General features: G+C 36.3%; 1 protein-coding gene across 7 annotated transcripts in view; it reads right to left on the bottom strand.

Moving 5' to 3' along the window:
* The window catches only part of Erbb4 (erb-b2 receptor tyrosine kinase 4), a 1076808-nt gene that overhangs the window by 316631 nt on the left and 735666 nt on the right, over positions 1 to 24511 (bottom strand). For all 7 annotated transcript variants that reach the window (XM_006989868.4, XM_016008144.3, XM_016008143.3 and 4 more), the window contains exons 6-9: positions 14741 to 14859; positions 11963 to 12104; positions 9209 to 9322; positions 5407 to 5533 (exon numbers count right to left, since the gene is read on the bottom strand). In XM_006989868.4, coding sequence (XP_006989930.1) covers positions 5407 to 5533; positions 9209 to 9322; positions 11963 to 12104; positions 14741 to 14859 — 502 coding nt within the window. The remainder of the gene's footprint in view (positions 1 to 5406; positions 5534 to 9208; positions 9323 to 11962; positions 12105 to 14740; positions 14860 to 24511) is intronic.

The following is a 24511-nucleotide window of genomic DNA, read 5'->3' as shown; positions in this document are numbered from 1 at the left end:
GAGGAACATTCCTTTGATAACCCTAGACATTTTGCATGCCTTTACTTCTCATTCTAATTAAGGAAATAAGTTGAATTTTCATTCATGGCAAAGACAATTTTATGACCTGATGTGAACATGCCAATTAACTTTCTTTAGCTCTTTTAAATACAAAAATTTAATTGACAAATGGCCTAGACTTTATTTTCTGAAAGAAATGTTTCTGAACACAGTATCATTTAATTATGACTTTTGACCTCATCATTAAAGAACTGTGTTATATTGAAAATAACAGCATTGAAAGTCTATCAAACATTTTTTTTGGGGGGGGGGTTTCAAGACAGGGTTTCTTTGTGTAGCTTTGGTGCCTTTCTTGAAACTCACTTTGTAGATCAGGCTGGCCTCGAACTCACAGAGATCCGCCTGCCTCTGCCTCCCGAGTCCTGGGATTAAAGGTGTCCGCCACCACTGCCTGGCACATAAAACATTTTATTTTCTAGAAGTTTGTGGTGGTATTGTGTTCCCCAAAATATTGTGTATCCTAATAAATTTATCTGGGGTCAGAGAACAGACAGCCACTAGATACAGAGGCTAGGAAATGGTGGCACTCACGCCTTTAATCCTAGCATTCCAGACACAGAAATCCATCTGGGATCTCTGTGAGTTCAAGGCCACATCGGAAAGAGCCAGGCATGGTGACACACACCTTTAATCCCAGAAAGTGAGTCTTTTAATCCCAGGGAATGGTGGTAGAAAGCAGAAAGGTATATAAGGTGTGAGGACTAGAAACTAGAAGCATTTGGCTGGTTAAGCATTTGGCTGGTTAAGCATTTGGCTGGTTAAGCTTCAGGCTTTTGAGCAGCAGTTCAGCTGAGAGCCATTGGGATGAGTACACAGAGGCTTCCAGTCTGAGGAAACAAAACCAGCTGAGAAGTTGGCCAGGTAAGGTTAGCTGTGGCTTGTTCTGGTTCTCTGATCTTCCAGTGTTCACCCTAATACCTGGCTCAGGTTTGATTTTTTCAATAAGAACTGTTAAGATCCCTGCTACAGAAGTTTATTGTTTATAGTATCTATAGTAGTGACTGTTAAAATCTACTTCTGCCTTCCTTTACTTCTCTCTCTCCCCACAGGTGCACGCATGAGTGTGCTCGCATGCACACACACACACACACACACACACACACACACACACACACACACACACGCACTGAATAAACCACCACCACAGCCTTAGATCTATTGAATTGGCTTTATAGTTATAGTTTCATGAAATGAATGTGAAGGGCTTCAGAATATATGGCCCGTTCTAGCATGAGACTGAAAATGAAGGATATATCATACTTCACATTTATTTGTCTTGCAAAAATTGCCCTATTTATTTTCCTCCTGACACAATGGTATCAAACTTTAACTTAAAGTATTTTGGGGGTCAGTACTATGATTAAGGACAGATAATCATCTGAAATAAGAAGCATGATGTACCTGAAACAAAATTTTGCCTTGATTTGCTTTCTTTCTAAGACAGTCTATAAAAGACTACAGCTAACCCATAAGGTAAGATTTGTTTAACATTTTTCTGAGCTATGAATTAGACATAGTCACAGAGGTTTTTCTTTTTCTTCCTTCTCGACCTATCCTTAGTGCTTTTTCTTTCCTCTGCCGCATTCACCCCTCCACTTTCCTTCCCTTTGTACCATTCATTAAGATTTCACTGGTACGGGGCTGAACAAATCAAAATACTTTTTGATTTATTCACCAAAACAACCAGAAGAGCTATTTATTATCCATCCATTTCTCAGTTTTTCACTGGAGGAAAGTGAGCATTTGACACGAAAGAGAATCCACCAAGCTCTATTCACACCATCCATCATGTAGCTGCTATTCAAACTTAACGCTGGTTTGGACCAGGTCACCTACATAAACTGTCCCATTTGTCTTTTGTTGAGTTTTTACCTTTGGACTTCTAGTCCATGGTGATTTTTCTAGGCAATTCTTCTTCACTTGAATAAATTAGTGATATTAGAGTCGGCACAGAATGAGGAATTCATTTCATAGTTTGCATGTGGTTCCTAGTTTACAACACATTTGATCCCAGGAGATAATTTTTATTTGTTTTGTAATTATCTGTTGAGTATAACTTCACTCTGAAGGAGATATGAATTTGTAAAATTGTCATAAGTAGCATAACTCCCCCAAAAGTTCTACAATGGAACAAGACTAAAATACGTATTCTAAGACTTGCTGAATCATTACTTTTTAAATTTTCACCTCCCAGACATTCTTTCAAAGAATTTTGAAATTATGCAGGTGAATTTTTATGATTATTCTGCTACTATAAACCACTTTTGTCCAGTGGTTCTCAATAGGGGTAGCACCACTCCATTAAAGGGAATTTGGGGCATTTACAGGAATATTTTAATTGCAACAGTAATTAGGCTTTTAGTAAGAACCAAAGGGCAATGTTATTAAAATCATATTACAGTAAAGGATTTCCTTGTGTCCCCCAAGATCTTAAAAAGAACTACTAGAGACAATCTCAGATGTGCTAATTTTACAAAGCCATCACTCGTGTGTAATTCCCAACTTCAAAGAAACTTAGTTCCCTCTGATAGTGAGCGTGTGTGGGGGGGGGGGTGGGGGGGTGGGGTGGTGGGTGTGTATGTGTGGTGTGTATGTAATATATATGTTTAGTTATTTTCTATTTCAGGCTACAGCTATTCGTGTGACCTTTATTTTTCTGTATTTTTTTTTTACAACAGAATGATTTCTAATATCATTTCTCATAAACCTAAATTTTTAGTTTAGCAGAAGTTGAGGGGTTTTCTTGCAACACCAATTTATCACACTAGATATTTTCATATGCTTGTTTTAATTATAACAAGAAAATACAATGATTTTTAAAATGTATGTATTTAACCGGCCACATAATCTGCAGATTTTATTTTGAATTTATTAAGAGGTCAAATACTTTATAAACATATACATATGAATTGATGATGTTAGATCTGACAATGTCAAAAAAGACTTCTCTAAAGTAAGTCAATTCATAAGATTATACTTTCAAATTGCACTGACCACTGAAGGCTTGAAACTGCTACTTTTTTATCCTATCTGTGATGGCTAACATCATCAAAGTTAGAGGATCTAGAGTCTCATAGGAGGTAAATCTCTGAGCACACCTGTGATTGGTAATCTGGATTAGGTTGCCTTTGGGAATACCTGTGAGTACTTATCTTGACTGAGTCAGTTTAGGTGGAAAGACCAACTTGAAAAGGGCATGGAACTATGTTAGAGGCTGGCGTTCTGGGTAGAATACAAAGGAGAGAGAGCCATACACACAAGGTGAGCTGCTTCCTCCAGGTCCTGGTGCCTGACTTCCTTACCATGTTAGCTGAACTTGGAAATGGTGAACCAATATAAACATGTCCTCTCTTAAGGTGCTTTCATCAGGGTATTTTATTATGGTAAGAGGAAAAATAATGTTTGTCCACATGGAAAGAAGTAATGAGTATCAGGTGGCTCCATGTGATATTGTGTTCCCGCAACTATTGTGCATGCTAATAAACTTATCTGGGGTCAGAGACAGAGTAGCCACAATATTAAACATAAAGGATAGGCAGTGGTAGCACATGCCTTTAATCTTAGTATTCCAGAGGCAGAAATCCATGTGTTCAAGGACACAGCCAGGCATGGTGACTCACCACGCCTTTAATCCCAGAAAGCAAGCTTTAATCCCAGGGAGTGGTGGTAGAAAGCAGAAAGGATAATAAGGCGTGAGGACCAGAAACTAGAAGCATTTGGCTGGTTAAGCATTTGGCTGGTTAAGCATTCAGGCTTTTGAGTAGCAGTTCAGCTGAGACCCATTCTGGTTGAGGATTCAGAGGCCTCCAGTCAGAGGAAACAAGACAAGCTGAGGAATTGGCAAGGTGAGATAGCTGTGGCTTGTTCTGCATCGGATCTACCAGCATTCACCCCAATAACTGGCCTCAGGTTTGATCTTATTAATAAGAGCTTTTTAAGATTCATGCTACAGCTCCATCTTATTTCTTGGATCCTCAGATTGTATTACTAACAGATGTTCTTTTTGTCATAGGGACATTTGGTCTTAAAAGGTAATAACTAGTCCATACACAAGTTCTTTTTTTGGATATCATGTACTCATTAAATTATAAAGAAAGGAAGTAAATATTGGCCCAAATCTCCCACCCAATGGGCTAAATATGCTAGGTCAACAATGCAGGTGACATCAGAGAAAATGTGGCGACTTTAGTGAAAGTTAACTGAATGGATCCCATCTCAAAAAGGTGAGGGATTCTCATCTCTAACACATCACTGTCATATGTCAATGTGGGCTGAGAATTACCAAGTTTTTTAAAGTGGGAAGTTAGAAATCCTAATTTTAAGAAAAGCTTTGGTTTGTCTAATAATAACAAACTGGACACAAGATACATGTAAACCTTTACAGAACATGACATGGGGCCATATTAAAAACTACATTTTTAAATCAAGATATTGTGTGCAAGAGCATAAATAATAATTTGTTTGAATGAAGATAAATACTTTGTCACACTGCTCATGCTGTTCTTATTTGGAAATACTTATTCAAAATGTGCTAAGCTATTTTGCTTCCAGAAATGATGTGATATATGTTCAGTGTAAGAGTTTGAATTAAAATATGTGAGTGATAGTCTTTATTTGTAGCCTGTAGCACTAATATTTAGAGATTAAGTAGTAATATAGACAAATAGATAAAATACAAAGTACAACTATTGACGTTTTTATTACACAAAGAATACAAATTTGGTTATTTCCCCCAGTTAAAGCCAGCAGGCAGTTCTGTAATGAAGGACCCCAGATAATGCAAGAATTTTTATTACCAAAATAAAACCCACTTTATAGTTGTGCTAATTTCCCCATATAAGAGAAAGAGAGAGAGAAGAATACATAAGATCATAGTGAATTTTTTTTTTTTTTTCGAGACAGGAATTTTTAAAAGCAGCTTAGGAGAATTGCAGCTTAATTTTATGTCAGATTCTTGGAGTTGGTTCATGTGAGATTTTTTTTTTAAGGGATGTATGTTGTTTTGAACTAATGTGTTGCAAATTCAAAGGGAACCCCTCACTTTATGTGTCAGTGGTGTTTCCCTAAAGCCTGGGCTTGCTGAGACAGTGGGTTTTAGGAGAGTGCTCTCAAAGCACATTTAAGCTGAATTACAAATTTGCATTGTCATACCTAAATACTGACCAAACTCTGAAGGCAGATGAGTGCCCACCCCCCCAGCACTCCTGGAGGGCTCTCCACTACTTTGGCTGGAAAGACTGTTAAGGTAAAACTCTTCTAAGTCCAGATGAATCAACGATGCGAGCATGCGGAGCAAAGAGACACCTTCACTTCCCAGAACAATAGTGTACAAGATTGAATACTTACCCGTGAATCCCAGTGACAAGGAAGATGAGATTCCCATTGATCTTTGTACAGTTTATGAATTTGTCAATGTTACTGGAATCCACAGTCTGGGCTGACATCAATGATCCTGTACCGATGCCGTCACACGCTATAGAAGCAAGATTCAGAGTAAACAGCTCAAAAACATATTCTTGGCTAATACATCATTGCGCTTTTCATTATAAAATAATAGCATTTATTGCAAAATTTAAAAATACCTTTCCCTCCTAAAAGATAGTTATTAAATTTTGTTTTTTCAAGACAGGGCTTCCCATGTTGCCATGGCTGTCCTGGAACTCACATTGTAGACCAGGCTGGCCTTGAATTGAGGAATCTTCCAGTCTCTGCCTCCAGAGTGCTAAGATTAAAGGAGTGCTAGGGTTTTAAAGGCATGAACTACCAGGTCCAACTGATTTACTTATTTATCTATATATTCCTTTGGCACTACATGACCATATATATATCAAATTCACTGGTACTGCCCCTATTCCCTTATCAATTTAAAATAATTCTATTTTCTCTCTCACTTAACCATTCCTCAACAAGCCCCAAACTCAAAAAAAAAAAAGTAAAAAGACAAAACCCATTCAAACCTAAACACACACAACAAAACCCATTCAAACCTAAACACACACACACACACACACACACACACACACACACACACACACACACACATCAAACAAACAACAAAACATGGAGTCTCTTTTGTATTGGCTACCTACTGCTGAGCATGAGGCTGTTCCTGGAGTATGACTGATCTACCCAGTATCACTCCATTGGAGGAAGCTGATTTTACCTTTCCCAACAGGTATCAATTACAAATAGCTTCTTGGTTAGAGAAGCGATTGGATTTTGTGCCCACTTCCCCTTTTCTGTACGGTATTTTATCTGGCTTGAATTTGTGCAGGTCTAGTAAATGTTTACACAGCCTATGTGTGTTCCTATGTTGCTCAGCCCATGAAGTTGGGTGTGTAAGGAGGTAGAAAGATATATTGTGTTCCCCAAAATACTGTGTCTCCCAATAAAATTTACCTGAGAGATCAGGGAAATAGGGAAAGCCACAGCTAAACTCACCTTACCAACTCTGCACCTTCCAAAGAGCGAGCTACTTCCTGTCTACCCAAGCCGATAATATGCCTTGCTGTTCTGCCATGTGATTTGCTTTCTCTCTTCAGCTATACCACTTCCTCTTCTTGCCAAGCTCTGTCACTTCCTGTCTGTCTGTATATACCTCCAGACCTCCATGGTTAACTAGTGTTGGAATTTAAGGCATGTGTCACCACGCCTGGCTCTGTTCCCAGTGTGGCCTTGAACTCACATAGATTCAAACAGATCCCTGCCTCCCAAGTGATAAAACTAAAGGCTACCATTGCCTGACTCTTAAATAGTGGCTGGCTTTTTCCTCTGATCCTCAGGTAAATTTTATTTATTGGGAGACACAGTATATTGGGGGACACAAAACTTCACCACAGCATACCTTCAATCCCAGCACTTGAGAGGCAGGTTCCATTCATTCTTCTAGATATTCTGCTACTAATTCATTGTTACATACATTCCATTTCTCCACCTTTAAGGTCCCTTCCTTCTATTCTCATGACTCTCTTCTCAGTCACAGATACACGAACACACACTTTTAAATATGGGTTCCATATGTCAGAGAAAACATGTAGCATTTGTCCTTTCTGAGCCTAGCTTATTCTGCTTAACATAATGATTCTCAGTTGCATCTGTTTTCCAAACCTGTCATGATTTAATTTTCTTTCTAAAATTTCATAATGCACTATTTTTATTATCTATTCATTTGCTGAAAGACAACTAGACTTGGTCTATTGTCTGGTTATTCTGAATAGTACACCGATATACAAGGTGTGTAAGTGTCTATGGTGTATTGACTTAGAGCCCTTTGGTTAGAAACAAGAGCTGAATTATATGACAGCTCTACTTCTTAGTCTTTGGAGTAAACTTAAAGCTGTTTTCCAAAGTGGCTGTACCAGCTTATGTTCTCAGCAGCAGGGTGCGGGTTCCCTTCTCCTGCTAGCATCTGCCATTTAGTTTTGGCAACATTTTGAATAAGACAGGAATTTGAGCAGCTTTAATATGCATCTCTCTGATAGTTTAGGGCTCTGAACATTTGACAGCGACTTGTTGGCTGTGTGTATGTATAATTCCCTTGGAAAACTGTCTGCTCCTTTCATTAGCTCATTACTTTTGTTTAAATCTTCATTCGACATTTACTACTGAGACTGAATGGAAATATTTTCTCTGTATCATAATCTAACAATCAAGACTCACTGTAAGAATTTTGTTTAAATTTAAGAGCCAGCACATAGTTACCACCTAGGCCTAACTGAAACAAAACTTTTTTTTTTTAACCCATGAATGCTTAGCATTATCAGATAAAAGTTCTCATTTTGAAGATCATTTCAAAACACAAATTTTAATATTTTGAAAATGCTGGTAGTTTTGTAAAATAATTCCTTGATCTACTAATCATTTACAACCTACAATTTGAATAGCACTAGTGTATTTAAAGTACATATTAAATAAAGAGTATTATAATATGAGTCAGTACTAGGGCCATTCAAATATTTACACTTTTTATATTATCTATGTTTTCTGAAGGCTCTACTTTGAAAAACAATTTGAGTGTGTATGACTTATATATATATATATATATATATATATATATATATGTATATATACATATACATGTACATGTATACGTATACATATATATATATATATATATATATATATAGAGAGAGAGAGAGAGAGAGAGAGAGAGAGAGACAGACAGACAGACAGACATAGAGACAGAGAGGAAGACATTCACACAAAAAACAGTATAGTCTGAAAGTATAGGTTTCCCTTTTCCTAACCTTAGTACTTCAAAAGCTTAACATTTGAGAGATTTAAACTCTGCTTTCATCCTGTTTAAAGGCTTCCTTCTGATGAAGAATTTGAGCATTCAGGCCTAGATAAGATGCCTTTCTTCACTAAAACTCTACAACACAAATTATTCATTTCATTGATTTAATACTTATAATGCACTTCTTATCACTGCACATATCTGTTAAAATAGAATTTTAAGACAAGGGAGAGTGAGTGCTGTGTAGTCCTTCCCTTTGCATATCTTATTGTATAGAAATAATTTATGAGATACTAAACACCTAGTGGACCCTTGCTTTGTGCAAAATCTCTAACATTTGCTGCTTCTTGGCGGCGATGTCGTTTGATTGTAGAGTACTTGCCTAGCATGATTAAAGCCATGGGCTCAATTCCTAGCTCCAAATAAAAGAAAAAAAGGAAATAAATTTCCTTTGATTTCTGAGTTCCTGGGTATTTCCTGGGCCAGTCTGTTAGTATAATTCAAAGTCAATTAAAACCAAATTAGCCAGTATTTTTCAGAACAACAATAAAGTGTGTGTGTGTGTGTGTGTGTGTGTTTGTGTGTGTTGTCAATCATTTTTTGTGGGAGGATAACTAGTCCCACTGGCCTACTAAAAGTTATGTGAAGCCAGGAGGTGTGTCTTGAACTTTTAATCCCAGCACCCAGAAGACCAAGGCAGACAGATCTCTGAGTTCAAAGCCAGCCTGGTGTACAGAGCAAGTTTCAGAACAGCCAGTGCTACACAGGGAAACTTTGTCTCTAAAAACAAACAGACTAACAAACAGCACAAAACCAAACCCAACCCACAAAACCAAACAAAAAAAAACCCAAAAGTACAGGAAGGCCTTTGGTAAGGCCCTGTTATAACCCAATACTCTGAACATCACTCACCTTTTGGGCAAATATCAGTGCAAGGCTTACACATTTTAATCCCATTTTCTTCTACTTCCATCTTGGAACTGGGACAAGCACGCACACAAGAACTGGAATCTACCACAAAGTTATCTGATTAAAAAAAAAAAGTCAAATAAACAATAATGTTAATGTTAAACAATCAAGTATGAAAGAAGATAGTTTACAATTTGAAAATAGCTAGCATTATTGATAATGTATATGTCTCTCTAAAACACATCCCCTCTAATACCCCAACCCAAAACATCATCGCCAATGCTCACATTCCATTCCAAGAACATGAGAATGAGTCTCTGCTTGACTACAGCTCCACATTCCAAATTGTCCCCAAGATAGAGCAATCTCTTTTATAGATTTAGGAAACTACATTACATTTAGTTTGTGTTTCTCAATAGTTCCACTTCATTTCATGACATTATGCAAGTTGGAAGTCTAAAATACTTCAAGTTCATGAAGCACAAATGAAGCTTACATTAAACTTCCTTGGATCAAGAGAGTGCACTTCAAATCCAAGAGGAAATGTTAAAAATGCATCCAGTGTTTTATTGGCATGCCACCAAACCTTTCTGTTACATAGCGAAAATTTGAAAGATATCACTTTAGCAAAGGTATACATTTAGACAAGGGATAGCTTATTATTTAGACTTGGTGACATTCTTAGGAAACCAGCAATATATGAGATGCCAGAACTTTCTCCTTGAAAAACAGAATAAATTACTGCACCTAGAGCTATCAGAAATAGAGGGACAACATGATGTTTGCAAGAACAGTCTGGTTTGGAATGCAGCAACCTCCCCTGAATACTTGTCTGGACCTATGTATAATCCTATCAAAGATTCCAAACAGGAAGCCTGTCCAAAGCAGAAGAGACATATTTCATCTATGGTAGGAGCAAATGCCATGGAGAGTTATGAAGTTCTACCTAGAAAAACCTAACAGAGACCTCTAAGAGAGCCAAGGCATACTGTCTAAGGCACAGGATTGTTTACCAATTAGCAAACAGCTCCTGTAATGCTGTCTGGACCTGAAGGAGACAGAGAACCTAATCATGGGTCAGGGTTGATTTATGCTCAGCATTGCCATAATCAGTAATGCTTGAAGGAGGGCACTCAGACAATGTAGTGGAAGAAATCAAGGCAGATACACAGCAAAGTCTTCTAATGGGACATTTTCTAGGTAGTTACTAACAACCCAGTCCTTTGTATGGAGAAAAGAGTGACTCAAGAGAACTAGACTGCTCTGTGAGAAGAAAGATTGGAATTTCTGGAAGGCACAGGATCGAAGGTAGAAGAATGGTATGGTTAGTCATCTGCAATGGTCCCTATAATATCATATCTTAAACACTAGTCCTACAGATTCTGCTTGTCCCTGTGGCCCCTTTCAGAGGTAGGCACTGTGGGTTTGAAGGCGATTATTGTTAGAAGGCTCTGGAAGATCACAAAAGCTCTGGTTCTTACCTGCCTCAGGGCCACTCTCAATGAAAGGGAAGTCTTTGCCACAAGTTCCACTACCATGCATTAGATCCCTCCCCTGCTTTATGAGGGACTGAAATCTCTGGCGGCATGTGACAAAAATTAACCTTTTCCCTCTTATGTTGTTTCTTTTAGGTGTTTTAATCACAGAGACACGAAAGTGACTAACACAAGAGGCATACACAATTCACTGGGGTAGACACACATAGAAAATGTTTTGTAGCATGCACAATTCATCAGGGTAGACACATGTGGAAAATGTTTTGGATTGCAAGTTTATATCTGTCACAGAACACCCACCACAAAGGACTCTGTGAAGGATTCACCGAATCCTGACCCTTTTTTCTTTTCTTCAACAGGTTGAGTTTTTAGATTTCAGAATGCTGAACTGGGGAGTGTAGACCTGTGTTTAGAAGCTAAATGACCTTGTTCCCAAAGATAGTTGTAGTTTGCCAAACTGAGTACAGTGAGCAGTCCACAGATGGTCTTAGTATTATAAATTAAAAGCAATGAAGTACCTTCAACTGATCAAAATATGAATATTCCTGCTGTCATATTTATATTCTATAGACTGTAAAGCCTCCACTCAAATGAGTACATAAGTTAATGAAGTTATTAACTTTTAAAATTTTTAAATAAATTACTTAGACTTTTCAATAGGTGAAAATCCCATTGGTCACTAAAAGCAACAAATACCATATGTATATATATATGATATATATGTGTATATATATGATCACATATAATATTTAATATGTGATCAAAGTAATGGTTTTCTTGAATTGTTAGCATTTGTTATCAGTTTGCTAAATACCACTTAATGATCTTCATACCTATTTAATTATCCTGGCATATATTCTAGCATAAACAATCACTAATAAATATAGGCATAAACCCAACTATGTCACTATCTGACCTTGTTTATCATACACATTGCTGTCAACAATGATCTCTTCTGAGAAACAGCATCACACATTGAAAACAAAGGTACAGAGAAAATACTAAGTGCTTAGGAATCATAAGCCACCACTCTAACCTCAAGCCTGGTATGACCTCATATGACTCCAAACTAATCACTTAAATATGTTGATCCTTACTTTCCTCTTCTTGTGAAATTTAAATGGCAGGACCCACAGCCAATGTAACATAATTTACTACTTTTATTATTCAAGTTTCAAATGAAAATGATTATACATGAAACCTCTAATTTTTTTTTCATGTTGAGCTTTGGTTATTTGATGTATCTTAGTGTGTTACTTACGTGGGCATTTTTTAACACAGAATGCTCCATATGTGTACTTTGCATTGAAGTTGTGTTCCAGCTGGAAGGTGGTTGGATTGTAGACAAATGTTTGGGGACATTGAGTAACACAGGCTCCACTGTCATTGAAGTTCATGCAAGCCTGCAACACAGCAGATACATTTATAAATAACCTTCCTATAAACTTGTCAATAAAGCACTGCTATCACGATTTAATGAAAGGTGCTATATTTCATATATTTCAATGTTATAAATTCTGCCCAAATTTATAATTTTGAAGTCGTTGTGTCTTCAAGTTTTCATCAACTTCTCACCCTCTCTGTGTCAGTAAATAAATTACCATCTCTGATTACTGGTCTTCACATAGAGTAGAACATATCAACACAGTTTTAAACTGAGGATTGGTTGATAATGTTGAATATAGATGAATTTGACAGATTATTTGAGTTCACACTGATTACACATACTTATGTTTAATCTTTACAGTAGGTTTATATCTCCAGTTCCATAGATAAGAATTTATTTGGAGAGGGTGACAGGCAAACTCATGCCTTGTGTGTGTCATGTTTAGTTCAAGTATCTACGGGAGGAACATAATGATGGTCATTTATTTACCAGGACCTAAGGAAAAGCTGGGGCAGGAGATTAACAAAGTATCATGGTTATAGGAGTTAAAATATGAAGAGCTGGTGAGCTATTATTAGTCTGTGCTTAAATAAAATGATATAATTTTTCATAATGGATATGTCATTTACTGTAGCCACCATATTCAAAAGGCATTTAACTTTTGCTTAACATAAATTTGTTTTCAGATGAGTTTTCATTAATATTTTCAAATTCTCTTGAGAAGAATTGAAAAACATTTTCCTACCTGAGAGTTGTGCTTTTGATATCACAAAAAAGCACAAATAAACATTTGATGAGCAAACATATGGACAACCTAACTCTTTTAATTAAGAAATGAAGCTTTCCTATGAATAACTGAGGCCTCATAAAAGAGTTCACATGAACCAAAGCTCTGTTTTACATTTCATTATGAATTGTCATATGGTTATTAATAAGAATTAATTTATTCTGTTTCCTCGCAACATTTGCATCATCAATTGTTGTTTTAGCAAACACTTTATCACAACATGACAATTCTCTGATGATGGTCTACAAGGTACATAATCAGAAAGAGACTCACTGATGATACATTATTCACTGAGATGACACTTTATCGGAAGACTCTATTAAAAAGCAATCTAGAAAACTCAGTAAGTTTTAATTTATGACCATGAAACATCGTGTGTTCTTATAATTGAATTACTAACACACTTTCTGCACTGATATGCAATGTACATAGGCTGATTTGGAACAAGGGGATATAAGTCAGAGGAATGGAGCAAATTTACCTTCCAGTTAGCACACAAGCACGATGTAACATATACCAAAGCCTCAATCTGGCATTCATCAACATTCTGTATTAAATGCCAAAGCAGGATCACTGGACCATTCCAATATACTAATGAAATGAGAGCTCTCGAGAGCACCTGGTACTGCTTATCACAATAATACAAGAGAAAAGGCACAGTGCCACATCCTACAGGGAGAGGTTTTCCTACTGTTCCCCACTGTGCTGGCTTTGGAATCATTAATGCAACACCTGCAATGTGCAGTGTCTTCAAAATCAAGCCTGGTCCTCTCCTGTCTGTGCTGATGACAGAAAAGAAAAGGCTCTCAGTTTGGCTGCCAAGGCTCTCCCCTAGATGTGTAACATGTAGAAGCCCCTCTATTCTTTGTTTGGATTCAGTTTCACCAGACTTAGTTTTGTGTCACGGTAGAATCCTAGTAGACTCATTAAAGCTCCTTAGAATTTTTAAGAGTCAAGTAGTAACTAGCTACAGCCTTAGTGCTCTAATTTCTATTTTGTTAACTGGATGAAGATCCGGTTCTTAAAAATTTCACTTTTAATATGTGTTTGGTGGAACAAAATTAATTTCTAATATGTGTTTGTTAGATTTTTGAGAAGTGGACAAATAATTTGTTGTGCTCATTTAGAAAATGAAACAGTGTACTGTTTATTATTCTAGATTAAAATTAGCATTCTGTTTTATGAACTTGAGTAAATTATCATTAAAAAGATATATATATATATATATATATATATATATATATATATATATATATATATTCTCCAAGGAACAAAAATTTATATCAAGAATACAATATCAAATGTAATTTAAAATTTTTCAACAAAGCTATAAATGTTAGTTTTATTGAAATAAAAATATCCTCTTCAAAAATACTAGCCATACAGTTTATCACATAAATAGATTTAGATATGCATTTATTTTAAATATAGAACAATATTAGTTTGTTAATAGTGCAAACTGGAAAATATTTAAATACATAAATTTCTCTGACATAACCTTGAAATTGATATTCAGGAAGCAAGCTGTCCTCACTCATGGGACTCAATAATGCAAAAACACAAAGTGGTAAATAAGCACTGAATATGTGCAAATGATTTTCTCAGTTTCTGAAAGATATCCCAGCATGTTCTCATTCGTGTTCTTCAATACCCTCATGTCACATATAAATTATATCAGAAAGGCAGAATCGATCTAACTGGTACAAATAATTAATTCTGTTTAATCAATAGTCAACTCAGAGGTAGAATGCCTTTTACAATAATAATATGACCAAACTTAATCTTAATATAACCCAGTGTTAAATATTCAATGTGACTCTGATTCAGACATAAGGAGAAGGAGGGGGGGAGATCCACAAACATACAAAGCAGTCAGTGTCCTTTGGTCCTGAGCAGCCTCCAGCACATTCTCGATGGCAGCAGTCACTAACGTAGGGTCCATAGCACCTGCCGTCACATTGTTCAGCACACACAGTCCTTGTCACTGTAGAAGACAGAGATAGGGCCTCAATTAAAGCCATCCACCCACAGATCTATGTTGGTAACAACAAAGCATGTGTTCTGGAACAGCAATTTATTCCATCTAATATTGATTAATTCGGGAAACCTTTAATGAATTAAGTCTGTAATTAAAAGCAAATTACTGTACAAAAGCTTCATTTATATGTGTATATATATATACATATTTATTTATATATAACATTATTTTGTGTCCACCAAATAGGTATAAAGCCTTACAAAAATCATTGCATGTATTTATTAGGTTTGGGAATAATGGAATGAACAATGAAGTGGCTAAACCGGAGTACAGGAAGTCTTTCTGAGAAAGTGCCCTCAACACTCATTTAAGATGCTTAGCACTCAACAGATGGGGAAATACATTTTTACTTGAAATCACATTATATGTTACATGAAAAAAGGCTGGGATAGAAGAAAGGAGGGAAGAAGGAAAGAGAGAGGGAGGCAGAGAGGGAGAAAGGGAAGGAAGGAAAGTAGAAAGGAAGGAAAGAAGGAAGGGAGGGAGGGAAGAAGGGAGGGAGGGAGGGAGGGAGGGTGAAAACAACAAATTCTTTCACTGGTCTTTTCTTGCTCTTCAATCTAATCCAAAGCATTGAATCATTGCATAATTTATTCACAGCAATGCACAGATGGGGTATCAAAATTATAGTAAAGAGACACACTCTGCTTATTTCAATTACTATAGAGACACACATCCCAAGTACTTTCTCAGTATGAATACTACCAAGTATATGCAGCATATCACTCCATGGCTCCTTTATTTACAGTTTTGCCTGGTGTCTTGGTTATCATTCCTTGAACTGAGCTGTTTAGACACCACTTCTACCAGAGACTATATTAATTTTCATCACAATCAATGAAACGCTGCTATCTGACCAATGGCTCACCTAGAAACTAAACATGGGTCTCATATTTCTCTTTCCCATATCCCTTCTGATACCAGAGGAAAATCACCAAGCAATATCAATTCTGTTTCATTAAATTTGTATTACCTTCCTGGCTCTATGCTAGTTTATGTATATCTATAAAGTTTTGCATATCCTTGTAAAGAGGACTTCTTATTGTTCCTCTCCATGAATCCTCAATGGTGCTCTGAAGAAATAGTTTAAAAGGGGAATCTGTAGTTGGTATGTAAAATGAATAGAAATTCCAATAATAATAATAATAATAATAATAATAATAATAATATAGAAGCCATTGCTCAGTTCGGTGTTGATTCACAGTATAAAATATTTGCCACCCCTGTACCAGTGGATTAAATCCTTAGAAAAAATGAAGACTCCTCCATGAATTTATGGAAATTTCTACCTCCTCTGGAGTCACTCACCACTGCCCATGTTTCTCATATGTGGCAGAACAGGCACTCATTCACACTGCTCCCTGAAGATTGATTCTCATTGTGTTTCTCTATGGCATTTATTTACCTTCCAAGTGCTCCTATCTTCTCTGATGAGTAATCCTTATTTTGAACCCTTACTAGGCATGTCTCCAAGCTGAATTTCTCTATTACTCTTGTTCCTGGGTAGAAGATAATGTTCATATAGAAGTCCAGGTGGCTGGAGCCTCGGCTCATTCCAAACTCTACTATACTATATCTCATGTTCTCATCCCAACAAGAGGACTAGAATGACTACTTGTCCTACAGGATTAGAGACAAACCAGAGACACAAGTGTAAAGTGCTTAGCATGGCGAATGTGAGTAATGCTGTGTAAGTGCATTACACAGTGTTATTGCCTTCTCTACAACATTTGTGTTGACTGGGTTAGCTTATTCTGCCTGATCAAATGAGGAGTTGGTTGGCTTTCCCTAAATCACTAAAGTATTTATTTCCAGGCACAAGGACAATATTTAGCCCTTGGTACACAATAGTACACAACAACTTCTTTATTGAGTAAGATGTGAGAAATTGCCAATCTAAAGAAAACATCTTCTAGATGCTAGACCACTTCTTGGAAAGATAAAATGATGTAGGAGGCTAACAAAGTATCTCTTGGAGAAAAGTGAGTAAATTGCTAAAGAACAAAAATTACCATTAGCATTTATTCCTAGATTTTTAAAGATCTTAAATTCTGTGGCTGATTGTTTTCTGATGCTGTAGTTTTACTTGTTTCTGTTTCCATGTGAATTGGTGACTATCCTCAGTAGATTATATATAATGTTGACATATGTAGCCTTTCATAATGAACACAATCACATTACTTACTCTATAGTAAAATAAATACAAGTTCCATATAATTTAAGTTAAAACAGAGCTAGGCCTCATGATCTGTAGTGACTTTAATTTGGAACATATAGTCACAGTTTGTTGTTGTTGTTTGTTTTGTTTTGTTTTGTTTTTTTCAAGGCAGGTTTTCTCTGTATAATAGCGCTAGGTGTTCGAGAATTGCTTTGTAGACCAGACTGACCTTAAATTCACAGAGATCTGCCTGTCTCTGCCTCTGGAGTACTGGGATGAAAAGCATGTGTCACCACGCCCAGCTCCCATAGTATTTTTTCTCATAAATGTATAGAAGATTTTGTTTGTTCTTGGCAGTGGTAGGGATTGTTAGGTGCATTCTGGCATAACAACACAATGCCTGTATACTTTGAACAGTTTGATCATCATTTCTCAGTGATGTCTCCTCCTAATACCTGTATTTAATCTTTCTCAAATACCTGATTCCTAAAGATTTCCCTATACTTTCTCCCTTTCCTTGACCCTCTCTTTGTCTTTTTCAATTTTACTCTTACTTTGCTTAATATTTTCTCCTGCCTTCCATATTTTCTGTCATCTAACACCATACAACATACTTTCCAATCATTTGTTATATTTCTTGGTTTGTGGTTAATTCCTTTTTTTAGAACTGTAATTGATATTCATATACTTTTAAATTTATATAATATATAGGTATATATAATATATGTCATAGATATATGTCCCCAAATTACTTTTAACTTCTAGCTCTTAATTATCATATATTACGCTTATATTATTCCTTCTAACAATTAACTAAATCCTATATTTACTTATATGTACAAGTTACTAATTCATACTACAAACTGCAAAATCTTTTCATACATAGCTTTATAAAGAATGTATCTAAATATTTATTTTCCATTCACAGATGGAATAAAGTTCTTTCAATGGACTAAAAGTAATTAATTAAAATACCAGATATATGTTAAATAAGCAAAATACTTCATTTCAACTAAGTCATCAAAGAGCATACCATTACTTTGTTTCTAGGTAACAAACATTGCTCAGCTCTAATTCAGAAACACAAAGCCCAGACCAAACATGTCATATAAGCAACATCATATTGAATTCCAGACACATATATCCAAAGTTAATTTTTATTTATAACTGTCTTGATTAATGGTAATAAACAAAATGTTTCTTTTTCTCTTTATTTCCTTTGGGCTTCCCTGGTAAGTGAGGGAATTAATGTAGAAAACATTAAAACAATAAGATTACTAACTCACAATTTTTAAAAATAGTATTAAATAGTTCCATCAACATCTTTACTCTCGGCCAGGCTGTGGTAGCACACATCTTTAATCCCAGCACTCAGGAGGCTGAGGCAGGCAGATCTCTGTGTGTTTGAGGCCAGCCTGGTCTACAGAGGGAGATCCAAGACAAGCGCCAAAGCTACACAGAGAAAATCTGTCTAAAAAAAATCCTTACTCTCACCGAGAACTGTAATTACACATGAAAATAACATGCTAAAATTTGTAAACTTCGTAACAGTGATTATTCTATGAAACGGTTAAACATATGTTTTAAATTATTTCATTATCTATAATGAATAAAGTTTAAATTTTTCAAAGTCACACTAGCTTCCATATTTATGGCCAAATATCTCATAATTTTTTGGAACATTTTTATGTTTTATATTCCATTCAATTTCAGGGAAATACAAAGAAACATCCACCTAAATTTTTATTCAAATACAAATCCTTAAAATAAAAGAAAAAAGAAAAAAATCTGCTCTATGCAAGGAAACCCTCCAGGAACTGCTAGTCCTGCACGGGATCTGTGGAAAGCAAACCATCAAGATCTTCCTTGAGAATTCCTTCAAAGACATTGATCAAGTGTTCCAACGGAATCAGGGACTAATTATAAACAAAGCAAGAGGGATTCTATCAAAAGCAATCTACAGGCATCCTCAGATCGCTGCTCAGCTCTGCTTCAGGATATTTTCAATGCTCTAGAAGAAGATGTAAAGTTGGGGATTTATTCTAAACTGGGGGTGGGGGTAGTGTGGATAGTCTTCTTTATGCAGGAGATAGATGAGTTGAAGAAAAAGTACTATGATGAACCCGGAGAAGGGGTTAAGGCCGAGGAACTCCGCGGAAAGTTTTGGCATCTAAAGAGGATGTAACTGATGCAGTTCTGTAGACAGAACAGGAAAAGAAAAGGATATTGAAGTGGGAGATGTAAAAGCTGAAGCTGCACAGGCTACAGCAAAACGCTGAAGGAAATGTAAATGACGCATGGGCGGTTGATGAAAGGGAAAGATAAGAGGTACCAGAGGATTGTGAAATCATCCACTGAGAACATGGAGAAGGAACAGGCCCAGCTGAGGGGGGAGCAACAAAGGACCAATGCACACAAACTTTAGGAAGAGGCCCAATCACGAAATGAAGGATTGGAGCAGGAGAACAAAAGACTTCAAGATGAGGCAACGACTCACAGAAACAAAGCAGGAATAGATCAGCAGAGAAGCTACTACCTGCTGAAAGAAAAGCAGAGTGCTCCGTTAGGAGCCAAAGCAGAGGTGCATAGGGGGTAGAATTTGGAACCCATGCCATTCGTGCATCACAGGAGAAAATAAAATCCACAAAGGTGTGCAGTGCAATCGTTGAAATCAGGTTTATCTTCCTATAAGATTGTGTACCAAGAATGCCACTGAGGTCCCCACTATCGGAGTTGTCTCAGCATCATTGCTCAGAAGACTATTGTTTTCCCAGATGCTCTCCAGGGAACAAGTGGACACTGAGCACCTGTAATTTTGACTCATGATTAAGAATCAAGTTGTTCAGGTGTATGATGGGCTGAAGGACAGCCTCATTTCTTACTGGAGACAATGTAAAGTTTTCCATTATATCAAATCTGCTCAACCTCTGCAACAGCATGATTTGTGGATCTTGCTGATAAATAATATTATCAACAAACTCCAGTATAAACCAAGACACCTGCATGGAGATCCAGAGTCCATATATGTAATATTCAAAGAAAGATAGAAGGAGCCTTTAGTGTGACAAGGAGCTGGGTCACAAACTCATGAGCTGAAGAAGGAAGTACTTCAGTTCCTGTAGATTGAAACTAATGGAACATTTCCATACCTTAACAGTTGGCATTTGATTGCACAGTAACCTGATGGCAACTAAGGATAATGTAGAGCAGGAAGTAACTTTAAAGACAGACGTAAATGATGATGGATAGTCTGTTAGAAATCAAAGGTACTTTAGTGATTTATCTGTAACTATCAACTTATGCTACTCTTTTCCTATTATTAACAGCTGTATTTGAAATTCTGTTTGTTTTCCCCAAGCAGAATAAAGGTTATTTTTCCACTCCCAAAATAATAATAATGAGGAAGAAAGGCAAATTTCTATTTTTGAAAAATCTACATCTGATTTTTGTGTAGCCTTCAACATGAAAAAAAAACCCAGCCCTTTTCATTATCAAGAGTTTCACTTTCTTTAATGAGTAATGAAAATTTAGCAAGCATGAACCGTACCCTACCAGTATTTGTTGCATAAAGAGGAAACCATAATTTCTAAACAATGATCTGGCAGAGACCATGCTTTCCATTGTTTTGTTTTTAGGAAAAGAAAATATTCCCTTGGACAAGTCAAAGTTGATACAGGATGCAATGAAGACCAGCATAGAATATGTTTATTTAATGATATTTATTGATTCGTAAGCATTATTAATATTGATAGCATGGCAAACCTTACTCACCATTGCAATGATGTAGACACATAAAATAATCAATGCCTGAAATCAATATCTCAGTCCCACAGGTATATTAACCTATAATCACTTTACCTTCATTAATTTCCACCTTTATTCATATATTTCATTAGATTTCCCTCCTATATTATCATATTCTCTGGATTGCTTCAGTGGGTCCTCTTAAATACTTTGGAGTATTGTCATGCCATTATACAATTAAAGGGTAAAACTTTGGAAGTTAAATTCCTTTTTATATGAAGCATAGTAAAGAGAAACTGGGGATGAGAATTCATTTAACACATTCAACAAGAATCCTATGTGTAAATTTAAATAACAAAATGCTTGATGGGGAGGGAAACTATTTAGAAAAAAACATCTCCAGCAATGAGCATATCTATAAGCAGATTTATTTTATCAGTATCTTCCTAACAAAAGAAAAATTGAATTACTATTCTAAATACATTGATAACCAATTGATAAGGCAAACTGTTGCCTTAGAATAAATTTACTTTATTTTAAAGCGACAGTTTACTGATTTTTCTTTTTCTGAACAGCAAAAGAAAAATAATTACAACAAGAGGAAAAAAATCTATTTTTAACATACGATAATTAAGGTTGAATTTTGGTAGCACTTTTGAAGGTTTCCCACCTATACTTCACATGTCCTTCCCCTGTCCTCCAGTTCCCCTTCTCCCTTACTTCTATCTCTCTATCTTCCCTCTCTTCAATGCTTTCTGACTGTTTTTACTTTCTATACCTAGTCTCTGTGATCTCAGCATAGACAGCCTAAGAAGAATTTTAATTCTAACACAGCAATCATTATGTCCATGAAAATTTGGATTAAGTTATTCTCAGTGTGGCTTGATATTCATTTTTCACAGGCTTGCAACCACTGTCCATAAGTCTCATTTTAAGAGCAAGATACATAGCATTTAAAAATAATGTCTGTGAATCATCTAATTCCTATGTGATTAAAATGACTGGCAAGGCTCTAGAAATCATAAGAGGTTAAATAGGTCCAATGGGGGTCTTCCACTGTGATGCCTGAAACTGAGAGACATCCTTCTGTCTAGTTAAAATGGGAAAGATCTGTAAGTCATTTACAAGATTTGATTGATTGACATATTAATTATGCTTTTACAGAATGGTAATCCTGATGTCCTTTCACAATAATTTCCTGTTTGCTCTGTTAACGTCTGTATCACTAACTGGGAAATTCAATGAACAAAATCTATGAGCAAGCACATAAGAAAATGACCTAGACTGGATAAAGAATCATTCCTTGCTCATTCTGAAGACCTCATTTTCAACAAAGTGGGGAACACCACCAGAGGGTTGTTCCCTTCTCTCATATCAAACTTCCTATAACTTCAGCTAACACTCAGTGACTCATACTCTATGATCCTTTTGACCTTTCTATTTTTAATAACAAATTTTCAACAAGTCATGTCCATAAAACACATCATGTTCAAGAGCTGGAGAGATGACTCCATAATTGAGAGCACTAGCTACTCTTCCAGAGTGTCCTGGTTCTGTTCCCAGCACCCACAACGTGGCTTATACTCATCAGTAACTTCAGTTTCAGGCAATCGAACAGCCTCTGAGGGCACTGCTTGCTTGTGGTATGCAGACATACATGCAAGCAAAACACCCATACATGTAAAACGAAATGCAATAAATCTGAAAAGAAACCCCCAAATACACTATGCCCATTACATTGACTGAAAATCAATGAAAATGCCAATGTTTTCAGTTATATGCTATGAGCTTTACACCACAAGGAAAATAAATGGATTAAACAGAGAAGATCCCAGTTGGATGTGAGGAAGAATTTATCAGAACAATTTATCAGCTATTACACTAAATTTAAATAAAATAGAATGAGTTCCTGAGTGGGGATTTTGACAGCATTTTAAGGAGAATTTCTCTAGGGGCTTGATAGGATGTTTTTAGACCTTATTTCTTGCTCTCAGATTCACTATATACTACTATAAAAGGCGAAATTGTTCCTAAAAATCAACACTCTGTGTTGTATAGCATGCTTTCACTTAAAATACTATCATAAGTCATTTTAAAGTAAAACTAGTAACACTCCAAGATCAGCCAGCAATTGTACACCTGTTGATTATACTGAAATGTATAGGAAATGAGATTCTGGGAAAGAAACTCGGGGCTATACTGCTGTTTATTTGCCCACTGAGACTGGCTGGAGCCCTCTGAGTACCCTCCATCAGACAGACTTTTAGAATTCATTGGGAAAATGTAAAATTAAGATGCAGCCCTTCCCTCCCTGAGAACCCACGTTCTGAAGGAATAACGTTGAGGTTGCCAGAAATTTATACTTTTAAATAAAATTGGAGTCACAAGTTTTAAGAAGATTCCATAAGCCAATATTTGAAGTATTTGTTCTGAGGAGAAATTTCATGAGGGGTAAATAATTCATTAGGATGGGAAGGTACACATAGAAGTGGGTCTTAACCTAAAATATGCTTTTATGCATCACACACAAACGAAGCCTCAAATTGTTGCCAATAGGAAGAAATCATTAGCCTGTATACTGATTTGGACACAGAGAGAATTATGTGATTTAAGTATTTTCCAAGTATCTTACTAACAACACAAGTACTAATATGTTTAAGAAAGCTCCATAAGGATCTTAAAAATATAAACAAACAACTATGTGTTTCAAAATACAATTATGAAAAGTAGTCTAGGCTTTTCCCAATGGATATGATTCAGACCTTCCAGTCAAATATGACCTGATAATATTGTAAATACTGTAAATATGGTAAACAAGCAAACTGGCCATGTTATAAGTTATATATGCCTATAAGTAATGTGACAGTTCAACCCTAAATGCAGTAACTACTAGTGTTCATCTGGAAAGCATGGTCTATTGTTGCTCAGTCTATGCTGAAATTGACATTCTGAGTCAGTTAATAAAAGCATGTCCAGATTTCTGCAGGTACTAATCACATTTGACCCTTGTCCCAGTCTACTCTCTCATTACCTGCGAGCTGTGACATCATAATATTGTTAGCTGTGTCACAGAGGAAAGGGATGTTGTCAAGTCTATTCTTTATCATCACCTGATTTCCCATGAAATTTCCCTCATTAAGAGACTATTAACATCTACAATGTTTGTGAGTCATGAATCAATAACTATAAGAAATTCCTAGCAATGAATGTGAATTATTTTATATACCATTCACAAGTTTGTAGACAGAGATTTCAGAACATAAGAGTGTGCAACTGCACAAAAATGGTAATGGATTATTGTGTGTTCATATGTATTCATGTGTTCATGGTATGTATGTATGAGCTCATATGTGTATACAAGTGTATGCATGTGTGTGTGTGTGTGTGTGTACATGGGTCTCTGTCTGTCTGTCTCTCTCTCTCTCCCCCTCTCTACTCTCGCCTCTGTCTCTCTGTCTCTGTCTCTGTCTCTGTCTCTGTGTGTGTGTGTGTGTGTGTGTGTGTGTGTGTGTGTGTGTGTGTGTGTATGGCTTCGTGCAGGTGCCAGGGCACTAACATGTTCAGGGATCAACATCAGGCATCTTCCTCAATTGGTTTCCAACTTGTGTTTAAGGACGGACTCTTTGATTGAATCCAGAATTCAACAACTCAACTAGACTGGAAAGCTAGGAACCCCACCCGTTGTCAGATTACCCT

This window comes from Peromyscus maniculatus, chromosome 13 (assembly GCF_049852395.1).
Source record: "Peromyscus maniculatus bairdii isolate BWxNUB_F1_BW_parent chromosome 13, HU_Pman_BW_mat_3.1, whole genome shotgun sequence".
Taxonomy (NCBI): domain Eukaryota; kingdom Metazoa; phylum Chordata; class Mammalia; order Rodentia; family Cricetidae; genus Peromyscus; species Peromyscus maniculatus.
This window is presented reverse-complemented; position numbering and strand designations above follow the sequence as displayed.